This window comes from Ochotona curzoniae, unplaced genomic scaffold (genome assembly GCF_017591425.1).
Source record: "Ochotona curzoniae isolate NIBS_2020 unplaced genomic scaffold, NIBS_Ocur_1.0 contig_3190, whole genome shotgun sequence".
NCBI lineage: Eukaryota > Metazoa > Chordata > Mammalia > Lagomorpha > Ochotonidae > Ochotona > Ochotona curzoniae.
Genome location: NW_024465751.1, coordinates 4,087,026 through 4,103,501, shown reverse-complemented (window position 1 = coordinate 4,103,501; position 16,476 = coordinate 4,087,026). Strand labels below are relative to the sequence as shown.

Here is a 16,476-nt window from a genome sequence, read left to right as displayed (position 1 = left end):
CCCTGAGAAGAAGCTGCCATCTGCTCTGCTTAAGTGCCTGAGCTACCGTTACTGTGTGGAGCAGGTCCTCTCCCTAATAAGAGGAAACAGACCTCTCCACGCACAGCCATGCATCTTCAGCATTAATATTTTACTGTAAAATACTGTAGTCTGTCCTAACCAGTATAACATGTAGCTGCTGAAGGCAGTATCTCATATATTTTAGCACAGTACAAATATACACATATAATTATAATATATATATAATTATAGAGAAATAATGATAAAAATAGAAACAATGAAGGGCATTTGGCCTAAATATTACAAGGCTGGTACAGATGTTCATCCTATATCATCAGTGCCTAATTCAGTTCTTTAAAAAAAAAAAAGATTCATTTTTAGTGCAAAGTCAGATATACAGAGAGGAGGAGAGACAGAGAAGATCTTCCATTCATTGATTCACTCCCCAAGTGACCGCAATGGCTGGAGCTGAGCCAATCCGAAGCCAGGAGCCAGGAGCTTCTTTCAGGTCTCCAATGTGGGTGCAGGGTCCCAAGGTTTTGGGCCATCCTCGACTGCTTTCCCAGGCCACAAGCAGGGAGCTGGATGGGGAGTGGGGCAACCAAGACAAAACTGGAGTCCATATGGGATCCTGGTGCAGATGAATGCATGGTGAGAACTTCAGCCAATAGGCTACCACACCAGGTCCACATACTACAATCTCAATAGAAGTTAGGATGATGTAAAGATTTTCTTACTTAAAGTTTCCATATTTATGAAATCTTCGTAGCGAACACATATAACTTCCAGGACTGGAGGTAAAAGATGCACATTTTTTCTTATGCACTCATCCCCATGAATAGATCTCACTTCACAAAATATCCCATATTAACTGAAAATGAAGTATGGTAAAGCTGGTGGGCTGTGTAGTAGATCAAACGCAGAAACCTCCCAGTCAGGGATCATTCTGCCAAACGAGGTCTTCAAAAATGTATCATGCAGTTCAGGGCATCTGGGAGCTATCAAATTACCACTGAGCACACTCGTGCTCTGCAAATTATTTCAAAGAAAACTTAGAAATAATCAACAAATCAACAGAAACTTAGATCCAACTTGCACATTTGTAGGTATTCCCACCTGAGAGGGAAGAAAACAAATAAAAAAAAACCAAAAACAAAACCTCTTAAGTCAAGCCATGATCCTGCAGCCAGGGACTGCAAAGAGGAAATGCTATGCAGCTGGGAAAGCTTCGCTCTGCTTCAAGAGCTCTGAAGCAGTGACTGCCCCAAGTGTTAAATGACACACAGGCGCTCACGCTCACTCAGAACTGTCCAAACGTTAAGCAAAGAGAAGGAAGGGATGAATGAGGATCGTGGGCACCTCCTTCTATTTTTAAAGAGGTTTTGCATATTTTAAAGGCTCCTGCTTAGACTGGGACTCTCAGGGAGTATGGCACTGAGACAGTTTTCTCTGCCTGTTGAGGATCTGTTTCATTACAGCAATTCTTTCCTGTTGCGCTTTGTGGTTTGGGAAATAACTGGAGGCAACCAACTCTGTTGGTGCTTGATTGTCAGGATCACAGCCCATGAAGTGACGCTGGTGGTGCGGCAGACCCAGCTCAGCTCCATTCAAGCAAACAATGCTTTCCTTTCAACGGTTGCAAAAGGAAAAGACTAACCATGATGTTAGTGCTATATAATTAATCAAATGAACAATAAAAACAATGAGAAACAGTTGAGGTAGGAGAGCATTCTGCTTTCTTCTGCTTGTTTTACAAGGAAGCTGCACTGTAACCAAAGGCGTTATCATTGAAACGTGAACTGCTACCGGGGCACTCAGAGCAGAAGCGGAATGCGTACAGGCATGGAAGCCTGAACTACAGTAACTTCCAGGAGCCCTGTTTGCTTACGACCTGAGCTGGCTGGGAGTTATCCTTAGTGAGAGGAAGGTGAATTCAGACAGACTGGAAAGTCATCCAAATAGTAATTTTAAGGTTTTAAAATTTTACTCTCCACTGAGCTTACACTGTGAACGAAACACTAAGATAGGTGTCTCATGCAGGTTATTTCTGAAAATGTTGCTATGACATTAAGTCCAAGAGGCTGAGGCTCCGGTCTGTGCTCACAGTGCTGTCTCCTTTCTAACCACGGCGCTTGCGCAGGACCTCAGTAATGAAGCATGGGCAGGCATGGCAAGGAGCTGTCATAAATATCATTTTACAGAACTGAAGAAACCAAGACTCAGAAGACTCAAGTAAATTGCCAAAAGCCACATAAGTTGCTGAGCCATGCCTTTTACCCAGGTCTTCTTAGATTTAGAGCACACACACTTAAAACCAAACTAACATATATTAAAAAAAATAACAGATCCGTCCACGTTTTTTCTGGCTTCTGGCTACTAACAGCCAGCACTCCCCACACTTAAGATGTGATGGGTAGATTCACTTCTGAGAAAACAGATAAATCACTGAACTTTCTGATTCAGTGACCACAAATAGGACTTAAATCAGAAGAAGAAATTCACCAGAAACAGACTGGTTTAGAAAATCTACAAAACCACAAAAAGGCGGGCTTTGGAAAGAGGTTTGAGCTTCACTCTATACACTTATTTTACACTATTAAACACCCCTTGCCCCCCACCCCCTTCCTAGAATTGGTTGACTTACATTTTAGATTCAACCAAAGCTGAAAGTCAGTATGGAGAGGTCCCTTATACCCATAGACCAACCCCCCCCCCCCGCGACAAACAGCTGACCTAGAACACAATCAAAATCAAGAAAATGGTATTTACACAATTAGCCAGCCTACAGCCCTCATCTGAATTCTGTCAGGTTTTGCTGGTGCTTTCTTAATGTGCCTTTATACATACGATGGCATTTCGTCACATGCACAGATCAGCACAGCCACCTCTATAAAGACAGATAACTGTCCCTTCAGCACAGGGGGACTGCCCACAATCCTTCCTGAGCACCCACCTGTGCTCCAACTCTCACCCATTTTGGCTGACTTGGACTACAACAACAGCAACAACAACACCCCACAAATGGCAAGATTATCTTATTAAAAGCTGCTCTTTTATGTCTTCATTTGAAGGCAGTGAACTTTATACTGAGTATAAAAAACGTGAAAGTAAGAGATAAACTTCTCTCGTATGCGTTTGGGCATTCCTTTTCATGCTCCAGTAACTGAATTCCCATCAAGCAACTGTCCAGCATTAGCTACACTGACACACACATATTTTAGCTTCACGTCCCAAATGGCTCTAATGGCCGGGCTGAGCCAGGTGGAAGCCAGGAGCCTTATCCAGGAACTGGGCCATCCTCAGTTGCTTTGCCAAGCACAGCAACTATATGCGATGGCTTAACTTGCTATGTCACCACACTGGCTGCCCTGAGCTTCTGAATCTGTAACCTGTCCCAACACGGGTAAGTGCATGCTCTGGTTACAATGCTGTGTGAAATCTAGCAAATACAATTGTGCTGAGAACAGACAGCTTTGTCTACTTAGGGGAAAAGGCACAGGAAAGACAACTGCAAAGATAAACCCCCAAAGGCAAATGATGAGGTCTCTGATTAGGGGGGAACATATGGGAGGCAGTACAATGTTCTATTTGTATTTTCCCCAATAATGGTGTGCTATTTTTGTAATAAAAATATGCAAAGTTCCTGCAGTAGCTACAAATATCAAAGAAGCATTAATATTGATTATGAATACTATCACAGCTGTGTGGAACTTTCACAAGAGCACAGTGAGCCGATTCTCATGTAACCAGGTGGGCAGGAGTGAGGACGTGCAGACTCCACGGAGTGGCAGAGCTGGAATGCTAACCAAAAAGCCTTTGATTTCGAATGGCTCTCAAAGTGTGGTCCATAAGCCTCTAGAGGTCCACGAGGTCAGAAACATTTCCACAATAATAATGGGAAGTTATGCAACTTTTTCATTGCAGGGACATGAACACTGACCGTAATGGGTAAACTGCTGGTGTCTCATGCCTGAATCAAGGCATTGTCAAATGCAGTCATGACATCCGTTCAGGGTCATGTCCTTTACTATAAATAAGTAAGTAGCTATTTTCATTCAAGAAAGCCCAACATGAAACAGCCAGATAACTGATTTTTATCACATTTCAACCCTTTACTTCACTTTAAAGCATTCTATCTAACGAGATAGGAAGCATGACTACTTTTAATGCATATCAGAATTCTTGAGAAAACAAGTACTTCTGGCTTGTGAACAGCACTGGTGTTCTTAGGTTTTAGTGAAGCATTATCATTTTTTTTTCCTTGAAAGAATGAGCAGCAAATTGTGGTTATTCAGACTTTAGGTAAGTGCGCAAAATACTTCTCCAAAGTGAATGAGGTAGGTCTTTCAATTCCCAGTGAACTGGCAGTGTCTTCTGATAACGCTAAAGTGGAGTCTTCAGAGAAAGCTGAAATTTTGGAAGGCTTGTACTTGTCACATGAGCTTCAAGTTTCCAAAGTAATTTACATGGTTTCAAATTGACATGGATCTATTGAAAATAATTATCTGAAATGACTCTTAAAATACTTTTTCTCCTATACAGACTGGTGTAAGGCTATATTTTTTCATTTACTACAATGAAAGTAATACATTCTAACAAAATGAATATGTAAACAGATATGAGAATCCAGTTGCTTCCTATAAATCAGTTTAAAGGGGACTTGCAAACACATAAAACAATGAATCTTTTATTTTTGTGGGGGTGGATTTGGGAAAATAGTCACTAATGTGGGTTATTTTGGACTGCTGCTAAATGATTTTATTTTAAAATAAATGTTTTAGAAACCCTTGGTTTCAATTTCTAGGAAAACAAATATGCACAGAAATAGCTTACAGATTAAAAAAAATCCTTCAAGTGTCCTCAATCCTTTTTAAGACAGGGTGCTAAGACCTAAAGTTTGAGAACTATCAGCCTTTCCAACATGCCGTAAGTCATTTACGAGTACCGTGCACGTGTAGTCCTTGGTCATGCCATCAGGCGGGTCTTCATGCAGTGTCAGCGCTCTGTGATTTCTGGGGAAGTACTGCCAAGACACTGCATCATGTGCAGCAAGAGCACTTGAGCTCCACCCCTAGTCTCCTGCTTCAGAGGCAGGAGTTAGACTTTAGAAACTCAATGCACTTAGCTGTGAACAGGATGGCAACGACTATAAGCACCAAACGAGAAGATCCAAGTAAGAGGAGAGATTTGCCAGTAAATTCCAACAGTCAGCTTAGTGATCTACTTCCCTTATCTCAGTGAAGTCCCTGGAGTTTCCACATAACATCCATGATGCCACTAAATCCTTCACAATCATTCAGAGAAACACCCATTTACATAATGGCTGAGAGAGCGACTTAACATGTTCATGGCTTTTAGAATCACCCTTTCAGAAGCTCCTAAACATGATTATGCTTGTGGCACCAGTTATTTACAATTAACACAACTGATAATTTTTTCCCCATCTAGAGACACAGTTGAGGCAAAAAGGTAGTGTGAGATTTGCCCTCCAAGCCCATTCTTTTCTTCTATAAAATAAGTAATGCTTTAGTGCAAACGATTAAAATACCATTTATAAGCAGTATCTTAATAATGCCATTTTCAATACAATTTAAACAGGGCACGATTGAAACAATTTGACTTAGAAAGTCTAAGAAATTTACAAGTACATTGTGTTTTGCCCAATTCTACCACTATGTGTGTGACCAATTATCATTTAATGTTTCTAGTCTGCCCCAGTCTAACACCTTCTGAGGCTTCTGTCCCCATGGGGAGCATCCAGAGCTCCGACTGAGTGGGACGATGCTCCTTGACAAAGCTCCTCAGCTAGGAACTCTAGGAACTGCAGATGTTGACAGCAGATGCACAAACTACTCTCCTGGCTTCCCCAGGTTCAGGGTGTGGCCCCAACAATCTGTCTCCTTCCACGGTAAAGCATAAAAAGAGAAGCAGCAAATTGCTAGCTGTTGTCAGGTTGCATAAACTGCTGGGATTGCTTTTTCTTCTTAGACTGCATTCCCTTAGTAAGCAAGTTACAGCATAAACCAACTTTTTTTAAAAACTTGGTTTCCTCATCAGGAATGCTACTGACACTTCTCAAAATGAGTTAGTTTTTCTAGCAATTTCTTTCAAATTTTTCTTGGGTTCACATTCCTTAACAAAAAGCTTGTGGCTTATTAGGTTGCAGGACCCCCAGTACTCCAAGGAGGGTTGGGCCTGGTAAGGGTTCTCAGAGATCTCCAAGCGTAGGCAGCAGCGTGAGATCCAGGGCTGGTGGTGGGAAAGCCACTGCATCTTCCAGCAATGAGAGCCAGGACTGAGGACCGGCCTGCTGAAGTTCTTGGGGGTCTCTCAGCTTCGGCATCAGCTGGCTATGAGAGCCAGGACCAAGGACCAGCCTTGTGGGGAATTCTTGAGAGTTTATTTGACAAGGCTGCGGCACCTGATCCCCGACTTCAGGGAACACCACATAGTTGTATGGTCCAGTCTCGGAGCACATGTTGCTAGACTGGGCCACCGCTGGTGCTGACTTTCAGGCAAGGATAGAGAATACACACAGATGCACACAGAAGACAAGACAGCTGGCTCCTCTTAATTCAACAGAAGATTTTAAGTACCTCGTCAACAGGTGGAAAGAAAAACACATAGCGGGCCCGGCGCGGTGGCACAGTAGTTAAGGTCCTCGCCTTGCACGCCCCGGGATCCCATATGGGCGCCGGTTCTATCCCGGCAGCCCCACTTCCCTTCCAGCTCCCTCCCTGTGGCCTGGGAAAGCAGTCGAGGACGGCCCAAAGCTTTGGGACCCTGCACCCGCGTGGGAGACCCGCAAGAGGCTCCTGGCTTCGGATCGGCATAGCATCGGCTGTTGCGCTCACTTGGGGGAGTGAATCATTGCATGGAAGATCTTTCTCTCTGTCTCTCCTCTCTGTATATCTGCCTTTCCAATAAACAAAGAAAATAAAAAAATAAATCTTTAAAAAAAAGAATATACAGTAGCGTTAGAAAAAAATTTCTCACCTCTCATACAAGGAATCCAACAGCTTTTCAGAACAAATATCACTCAAGCAACACCCTCAGGACAATCTTCCCCCATCAGGGTCCCTAAGGCGACATTGAAAATCTATCTCTGTTCCCTAGCACTGATACAGTCTGAACTCGAGAGGCTCCCAATCTCCCAACCCTCCACTACACACAGACAGGAAGGAAGGTGGAAGTTTTTCAGTCAATTCAGTCCCCTCCAATCTCTCTCCATCCTAATTAGTAGCCCACATATGTCTGCAATCTCCTCATCTTTGTAATAAACATTAAAAAATTAATTTTTAAAAAGACCAGTAGCTTGTAGTATTATGGGTGGACTACCTATGTCAGCACTTGTTCCAGGTTGAGAAATGGAGCCAGGAAGACACTGTGACAAAGGCCATGTATAGTGCAGCAGTAGGGACAATGTACCTGGAGACCCTGTGTGTATGAACAGGCTAACATCACATGAGGCAGCAATGCTGCAGGGCTGCTGTAATATGATCAATGAGCTAGTCACGATGAAGCACCCAGCACACTGCCAGGTTCATGAGAGACAGTCAACAAAGACAAGCTGGTGTTTACATGGAGAAGGGCACACACAGATATCAGATGTCTGAGTAGCCACTAGCTCATGCACATACACATATACACAGATAGGATCTGCAGGGTACCAAAGCGTAGAATGGATCAGCAATCTTGCAGGCATTCAACATGGACTTACGCCAAATAAAGCTTAACTTCTGGAAACTAAAAGAGCAAGGAAAATGCCCACCTCAGGAGAAATGGAACTTTCTCTGAGATTCTCTAAGATGAACTTCTTGCTAAGTTCTTGCTTCCCTTTTCGTCTTCCCACTACTCCACCCTATGAGGAGCTCATCATCAGAAGTGCAGGCAACCCCAGGGGGACGTGGGAACATGAATCCTCTTCTGAATAAAGGATGCTGGACTGACCTAAGACTTACAGAAACAGCACTGATTTGTTAAATCTAAAAGTATATGATCACTGGGTCCTATGTTCACCATTATTCAAGTTTTGGAAAATCAGAGCTATCTCTTTCTTTTCTTGTACTGAATAAGACTAATTCAACGCCATAAATGGCAAATTAGAATTAATTGTGAGGCAGACAGACATAGAAACACATATTAATCTAGTAGGACAGAATAAAAGAACATTTGGATTGGTCAAATATTCAGGTTAACAGTAGAAAGGTGGCTGTCATTTTTCAAGCAGGCTTTTAACCTGAAGCTAAACTGTACCAAGTGGATAATTTAACACTTATTTTTTAAAGGAATATATTTGTTAATATATTAGATTTTCAGGGTCATAGCAAATGCATGATAATTACTGTAACACAATGCTCATTGATTCTCATGGAAATGTGATATTAATACAAAGAGAACAGATGCAATATTGTTAAATGATATAATTCTAAAAACATAATGTGTATCAAATGGATTTATGACAAGATTATCACCAAGGGCACAGAAATCTTTTTGATATATGTATGACTGATGTCTTGAGTTTGAGTTCTAGGTCTGTACAGGAGGCAAAGGTGCCAGTGGCGAAAGGGGTGGAGGGTGGAGGAGGGAGACCCTCTTCTCTAGGGAAGGGCCCACTCTGAGGGACACTAGGACACACACCATTTTCCTCTGGCATCTTTAAACTCCCTGAACCCCCATATTTTGGGATTTCGGAGAGAAAAAAAATATAAAGCTTCACTTAATTAGATGTTTTCATTATAAGGAACAATTCAGGAAGTTCAGGTGGTGGGGCACAGAATTGAAACTCCCTACAAATGACTGCATGAGACTTGGGGAGGCGCTTCAACACAATAATGTGGGCCCATCTCTGCCTGGCAGTGAACTCCCACTAGGGACAGCACCTCCTATGCCCCTCAAACCTTTACCCTGGTGAGAGTTAAAAGATGTTGGTGGGGGCTGAGTTTGTAAATCACAGCCTAGTCACATAACCCTCACCACCTACGTGAGACCCAGGACTAGAAATAAAATCAGTAGGGCAATGTCAAACACAATTCAAACAAAGTAGCTTGTCTAACTTCAATAAATCTACCCTAGCACCAGTTGGCAAAACATACAAATTCTAGGAATTTCACAGTGGGATTCTTAAAAAAAAAATTATGATCTGTAACATGTGAGCCAAAGCTTTGAAATTTAAATTTTTTCGCAGCCAGGACCAAGGGCTGGAGGGAGGATTACTGAATTGCTCTCTTTATATGATCTTATACTTCAGTCAGGGTACGAGTCTTCGTTCATCCTGCATAAAAGGCTTACCAGATTTTTCAGCAGTGTGGACAGTTCCTTTGTAAGAGTTGAAAACTTGACAAAAGCGGTGCCAAGATCAGGGTTGTCTCGACTTAAAAAATTACTCCCAAACTTATCAAGAATTTGGGCATAGTTTTCTTCATTTTGAACGTGATCTAAAAAAGTAAAGAAACGGAGTGTGAGGCATTATTTTCAATAAGGAAGAATCATTCTGAACACTGAACACTACAACGTAGAAAAGGAAAGTGAGGAAGTCATCTCTGACTCAATGAGTGGCACTTCCAGGGAATGCTTGGCAGTACAAAGAAACTTCTAGAAAAGTGGAGCATCCCTTTTTCGTTATGAGCAAATAGTTTAGTTATATACCAATTAATTTATTGACTCTTCATATTTTGAGAGGTCAAATTATCACATTGTCAAATAATTCCTACTTGTCAGATAACAAGGACAAAGTTTCCATTACTTCAGCTGTCAAAGATAAATTCACCTGTTGTCACCTGTTTCCCTATAATTAACCTTAGCTCTCTCAGGCTGCCCACGTGTGAGGAAGCACACTTTTAGAAGGCTCCTCCCGTAACATCTTGCTGCAAAATGTCCAAGCTTGGACCAGAGACATGCAGGTTTCAGTCTGATTTCACCATGTGTGAGCCAGTGGGCCTCTAAGCTGCTGCTTTAACTTCCAGGACTGCACAACAGCTAACAGAGTGGGAGCAATCACCAGGCATCCGTGAGCACATCTGTCCTTGACTGAGCGTCTGCTTTTCTAACCTATAAAATAAGGCTGAGCTCTACCGCACGAGACTGGTGGATGAGTTGGCATCAGTCACACAAAAGCGTCTCTGAGAGTGAACAAGCCACAGGTGGTAATTTTTACTTTTCTTGGCTCCCGGCTTGTCTCACCCTCTGTATGGACTCGGACCCCAGGACTGCTCTGTGCCACAGACTTTGCTTGCTCCCTGAGCTCAGCTCTGGTGCAGCGCCCGAAGCCTCACATTTATTCTCTTACTGTTGGTCTATGCCCTTAATCTTATAGTTTGAAATATCTCACCAAAGATAACTTCCATATTGACACCTCCAGGCTTGAAATAGGTCCTCCACCCCTGAAGACAGACACTTTCACATACAATTGAGTATTTAGCATGATGCCCACTAATTATTTTCAATGTTAACATGTCTGAAATAAGCTCTTGGTTTTCCTCCCCAACCATGCTTCCCACTGAGTCACACTTGAGTCTTTTTTGCTCTCGTTCCCCAAATACCTGGGAAATTCTGTTGTCCCTACCATTCACTAGTACACAGTTTGACAACTTCTCACTAGCACCGTGGCTACTGACCTTAGCCAACACCACGTCTTGCCGCAGTCACTGCCCATCCTTCCTAACTGGTCTCTCTTATTCTTGCTTCCCTACAGTTTGTTATACACAGCACAGTGGGTGACACTGTTGGATGCATGGCAGATCTTGCAGCCCCTGTGGCAGACATTCCCATTCACCAAGGATAATCCACGCTTCCAATTCCTGTGGGTCTATGAAACAGAATATCATACTTCTCCACACTCTTGAAGAAAAGCATGGAACATGGCTCACACTAAGCAAGGCACTGTGAGTGGAGGGCCCACCTCCCTGACCCTCTGCTGCAGGACACAGAAGCATGCACCTGTGCGCTTGGTCCACAGAAGGTGTGGGAGATTGAGTGACTGAATAGGAGATCGATTAAAGTAACAGCTTTAATGGTCTATACCCAACAGGACGTTCTTTACAAAGCCTTCCCTGAGCTGCACATAGCCATTCCTTGCTCATCACACATTCCAGCACTAATTACATTCCTATATACACACACCTCTGCCAGCAGATCACAAAGATTGCCTCTTGATTCACTTCTTTTTTAAAGATTTATTTATGGGCCTGGCGCGGTGGCACAGTAGTTAAGGTCCTCGCCTTGCACGCCCGGGATCCCATATGGGCTCCGGTTCTAATCCCGGCAGTCCCGCTTCCCTTCCAGCTCCCTGCCTGTGGCCCGGGAAAGCAGTCGAGGACAGCCCAAAGCTATGGGACCCTGCACCCGCGTGGGAGACCTGGAAGAGGCTCCTGGCTTGGGATCGGCATAGCATCGGCTGTTGCGCTCACTTGGGGAGTGAATCATGGGACGGAAGATCTTCCTCTCTGTCTCTCCTCTCTGTATATCCGCCTTTCCAATAAAAAAAAAAATAATAATAAAAATAAATCTTTATAAAAATAAAAAATAAAAAAAGATTTATTTATTTATTTATTTATATATAGGGGGGAGAGACAGAGAGGAAGATCTTCCTTCCGATGATTCCCCAAGTGAGCACAACAGCCAGTGCTGTGTCGATCCGAAGCCAAGATCCAGAAACTTCTTCCGGGTCTCTCACACAGGTGCAGGGTCCCAATGCTTTCAGCCGTCCTCGACTGCCTTCCCAGGCCACAAGCAGGGAGCTGGATGGGAAGTGGAGCTGCTGGGATTAGAACCGGTGCCCATATGGGATCCCGGTGCGTTCAAGGCGAGGACTTTAGCCACTAGGCCACACCGCTGGGCCCTTGATTCATTTCTGAACTTTCACCTAAGAGACACCATTGCATGTTCTCCAGTGAGCTGGTTAAGGGAGCTGCTAGTCAGTAAATGTTTGTTGGCTCGAATTCACTGAACTCATTTATGAGAATTTAAGAAACAGTAAATCTTCTAGGTTGATTAATAGTTGAGATGATTTTTTTTCCTAAAAACATTTCACTTCCAAACCTTCCCTCAATAGACACACTTGTGAAACAGAACATGAGTCTGGATCAGGGAATAACCCGAAGTCTAAACACAACAAAGGAAACACGTGTCACAGCAGTGCGGAGCAGTGGAAGGAGGCACTAGCTGCCTTCTCCTCATCACATCAAAGTTCAGGATGCCTGCAGTGCTGGCAGCATGTGGAGCTGACACACACACAGATAAAATGTAACTCTGATTACTGCCCAAGTCCACTCAGCCAACAGCTCAGAAAAACACAAAAGAAAGGGCAGGGCAGCTCAACAGACAGGCTGAACATGTCTGATCACTGCCATAAACCGGAGCTAGCCCTGATACCTGGAATCTGAGGTCAGAGAGGCCTCCCCTCGCCTCCGCTCGCCTCCGCTTCCCACAGCCAGAGAACACAATCCAGTTGCCTGTTCATTATAAACAGTTCCAAGGGAGATACCTCTGCAGGTAACAATTCTTATCAGCTTTTTGTTTGTCTGCTTGATATACAATATTTCAAATAAAACACACTGAAAAATTTAGATGAGCTGAATCCTCACGTATCCAACATCAACCAACTTTAAGAAGTATTATAGAACTCTTCCCTGCTCTATCCAATTCCAATCTCATTTCTTCCTTCTTAGCCAATTCTCAACCTGTATTTCATGCAAAGACTAGAAAGAATTTCAAGAAGCCATCAGATCATCAGTAATACTATATTAATTTAAAGAATAAATTGGGCTCTGCTTATGGCCAGGGCAGACAGGCCAACGGAATGAGCAGATCCTTCTCTGACCCAAGTGCTTTCTAGCATCCTCTCCTTGACCTTCACCAGAACTCTGCAAGGAAAGGACTGTGCATCCTAGGTAGCTGGAACAGAAAGTGTGATATGCGAGAAGCTGAAGGTGAGCTTGGATATGTAAGCTCAGGCTACGTCACGCACTCCCTATACAACACATGTATGCAGACACAGATGTCCTAGTAAGCTTAACAAAGTTTGGAAAGATACATCTTGAAGTGACTGTATCTTGAGGCTAATAATAAGGCAGAAACACAGAAATAAAAATGTGAGTTTCCCAAAATGGTGGCTAGCACGTAGCACATACCCCCAAATGTCTGCACTCATAAATAGTTAATACAGAAAGGTATCACCACACATCACAGAAAGACAGGTCTCTGGAATTTTAATTTTTTTTAACATAAAGCATTATAAATCTAGTGATGGTAACTTAATAGAAAGTCTACACACACACACTCAACACACACACATAAAACTTTATGCAAATTAAGGACTGTCAAGAGGCACACAGTAAGTAACAGGGCAAGGAGAAATGATAGAAGAAGAAAGAGTGGGCAGGGGCAGAAGGGTGTGTGATAATAACGAATGACTGATCATTTAAGAGGAGGGCAAGAAAGGCTGAGGAAGGGGCACCGTCCCAGGAATGTGTGTGACTAAGGACAGGGACTCTGGGCCTGAAAACGCCAGCTTTGTTTTAAGATCTTCACTATGGAGCCCAGCGTGGTAGCCTAGCGGCTGAAGTCCTCACCTTGCATGCGCCAGAATCCCATATGTTCTAATCCAGGCTGCCTCACTTCCTATCCAGCTCCCTGCTTGTGGCCTGGAAAAGCAGTTGAGGAAGGTCCAGAGCATTGGGACCCTGCACCCGCATGGGAGACCCGGAAGAAGCTCCTGGCTCCTGGCTTCGGATTGGCGCAGTACCGGCTGTTGCATCTACTTGGGAGTGAATCATCAGACGGAAGATATTCCTCTCTGTCTCTCCTCCTCTCTGTACATCTGCCTTCCCAATAAAAACAAACAAACCTTTAAAAAAATGTTAAGAAGTTTTAGAGAGAAAGATACGCAAAAAATCTTGCACGCGCTGGTTCACAGCCTAAATTCTTACCCCAGGCCACGCCAAAGGCAGGAACATAGAAGTTCATCGGAGTCTCCCAAGTGGGTGGCAGAGACTTCACTGCCTGAGATACGGCCTTTTGCTTCTAAGGGTGCACTAGCAGGATGCTGGAATCCAAAGTGGAGCAAGAGACGCAAACCAATGTAGACACTGAGGTGGGGCACAGCCACCCCAGCCTGCGTGTTAACGGCGGAACCCTAGGACCCACCCTCAAACTGAGGCCGTTTTGATCCACACAGCTGGAGACTCCCTACATAGGAGAACACACCACCCCTGAGTATGCCAACTGGACAGGCAATCGTTTTGAGTGCAGCAGGAACAGAAGCTCTCTGCCTGTCTTTCTGCCAAAAGCAGGGCACAACGCTCCTCCTGAGGAAACAATTTCCCTCTCCTCCCCTGTACTCTGAGAAAAACCTTTGTCACAGGAGATGGAAATTCAGGACCAAGAGGAGCCTGCAAAGATAAACCTCACTAAAGCCATCCCCACCTGCCATTTGTGTCACACACATTTATCAAAACTGACAGGTCTGGAAGCCCTCACCTCCTTTTTTTTCCATCTTGTTCTGTTCTCCACAATTTATTACACTTTGTTGAAGTAGTGTATAAGCTCCCAGGCTTAACTGTTTCTTTGGAGGTTTTCACTTCTCTGAGGCCTATGTACATACTCAAAGTCTCATTGTGTTTTCTGCTGTTACAGCACAATACCTGATGCTAAGGCTCATTTGACTCTTGGTTTCAGAGGCTGGGAAGACAGGCCTGTGCTTGACTTCTGGTGAGGGTCAAGTGTATGGGAATACATGAGAGAGGCAGGTCCCCGAAGAAGAAGGAGAGTGGACAAAGAGGTGACCTGCTTTGAAACCCCCTCTCATGGGGAACTCTTAATCTTTTCCGGGGGGTGGAGCCCCCTCCATGCATGATCATCTCTGAAAGGTTCTGCTATCTGCCCCTTTCCATTGGCACTTGGGCTTCAACACAAGCATTAGTGGCGACAAGGCACAGCATGGCTTCCCAGCGAGTCTCCTGTTTCCTGGTTACATTTGCTGGCCACCTCCAACGAATGTAAGAGGACAGGTACAAACATTGCTGCTTTCCTCCCTCCTTTACACTATGACAGACCTGGGGCTAGATCTTCAGGGTTGATTTACTATGCTTTGGTCAACTAACTTTATCTTTTTAAATCTTAGCTTCCCCATCTGTAAAATGGAGATAATAATGGCATTTATCTCACATTGGCATTAGTGGGACTAAGACACTGCATACCAAGTGCCTAGCACGTAATAAAGTTAATAAATATTAATGATGACAGTAACAGCAACGACATAATCACATACCAATCCTTTTTCATTCCAGCCAGGTGGCAGACTTCAGATAATATTCCGAGATCAATAATTGGACTGTTTATATCGCTCAGGAGTTGGCAAAGAAAGATGTCTTAGGAATATGTTAAAATTCAAAATTCTTTAAATGTAGCTATCGATTTATCCAATGAGGCCTTCTTCAAATTTTATATGCATACAGTAATAAGCAGGCCTTTTCCTAGGGAATATTTTTCTACCTGTCACTCTGTGTTAGACCTTATTAACCTCGGTGATGTTCACAAAGCCTTCTGACTGGCCTCCCATCCAAAGGTTGGTTAGCAAACACTACAGTTACGGCTGCCATTTATTAAGCACTAATTATATAGCACACATTTGTTCTCTACAGTAAACATCCCCAAACTCATACAATACTCTTCTCAAGGTAGCTGTTACATGGATCACAAAAATAAAACTCAGTGGTAAAGCTGGGATTAGAATCCAGCTCCTGTCCCCACCCACTGACAGACTCAGCAGACATGGACAGCTGAACACTGCACCACAGTGTCTAAAGGGAATAACTCAGTGAGAGGCTGGATTACAAACAGGAACAAAAAGATGGATAACAGACTTCCTATCATGTAATGATACTGACAATGGCATTGCTATGGGGAGTATGGCTTTAATTTAAAATTCTGATTATTTAATGTGCCAGGAACTGCATACGTATTATTTCTTTGAATACTCATCAATACATGGAGTTTTTATTTTCTCTATTTTATAGCTATGGACACTGGCTTACATAGTTAAACAAACTCCCAAGATCACAGAGCTAATAAGCAGTGGTGATAAGCCCGTACTGGGACCCATACTCTCACCTTGTTGGAAGACCAATAATTGAAGGTAAGGAAAATTTAGGTCTTTGTTCCATTCCCTACTATGGTCACACTTGCTGAGTGATCACAGCTCACGGAGGCCTTATTTCTTCATCTATAAGACAGATCTAATAAAGGACTGCTGAGAGGTAATGGTGTCAAAATGAATATGAAAGCTTTCCTGGACAAAGACCAAAACCACCACAAAACCACAAGGATTATCTGTCTCAGATGAGTATACAATGCCTGGAGGGCACTCGTGATGAACTCCTTTCAAGGAGCATGTCAACCATGCCCAAGCACATTCGCAGCTTCCCCGAGGCATCATCTGGTGAAGAACACAAAATACAGACTTAAATGGCAGAGAAT

General features: G+C 43.4%; 1 protein-coding gene across 16 annotated transcripts in view; it reads right to left on the bottom strand.

Moving 5' to 3' along the window:
* The window catches only part of ASAP1 (ArfGAP with SH3 domain, ankyrin repeat and PH domain 1), a 248,221-nt gene that overhangs the window by 100,745 nt on the left and 131,000 nt on the right, over positions 1–16,476 (bottom strand). For 15 of the 16 annotated variants that reach the window (XR_005883756.1, XR_005883757.1, XM_040979278.1 and 12 more), the window contains one exon: positions 9,292–9,437. Coding sequence is in view for 14 of the 16 variants with exons in the window: in XM_040979278.1 (XP_040835212.1) it covers positions 9,292–9,437 (146 nt within the window). In the remaining 2 variants the exon portion in view is untranslated. Of the gene's footprint in view, positions 1–3,178; positions 4,408–9,291; positions 9,438–16,476 lie in introns of those variants that run through there. The other variant, XM_040979291.1, reaches the window with a different exon arrangement.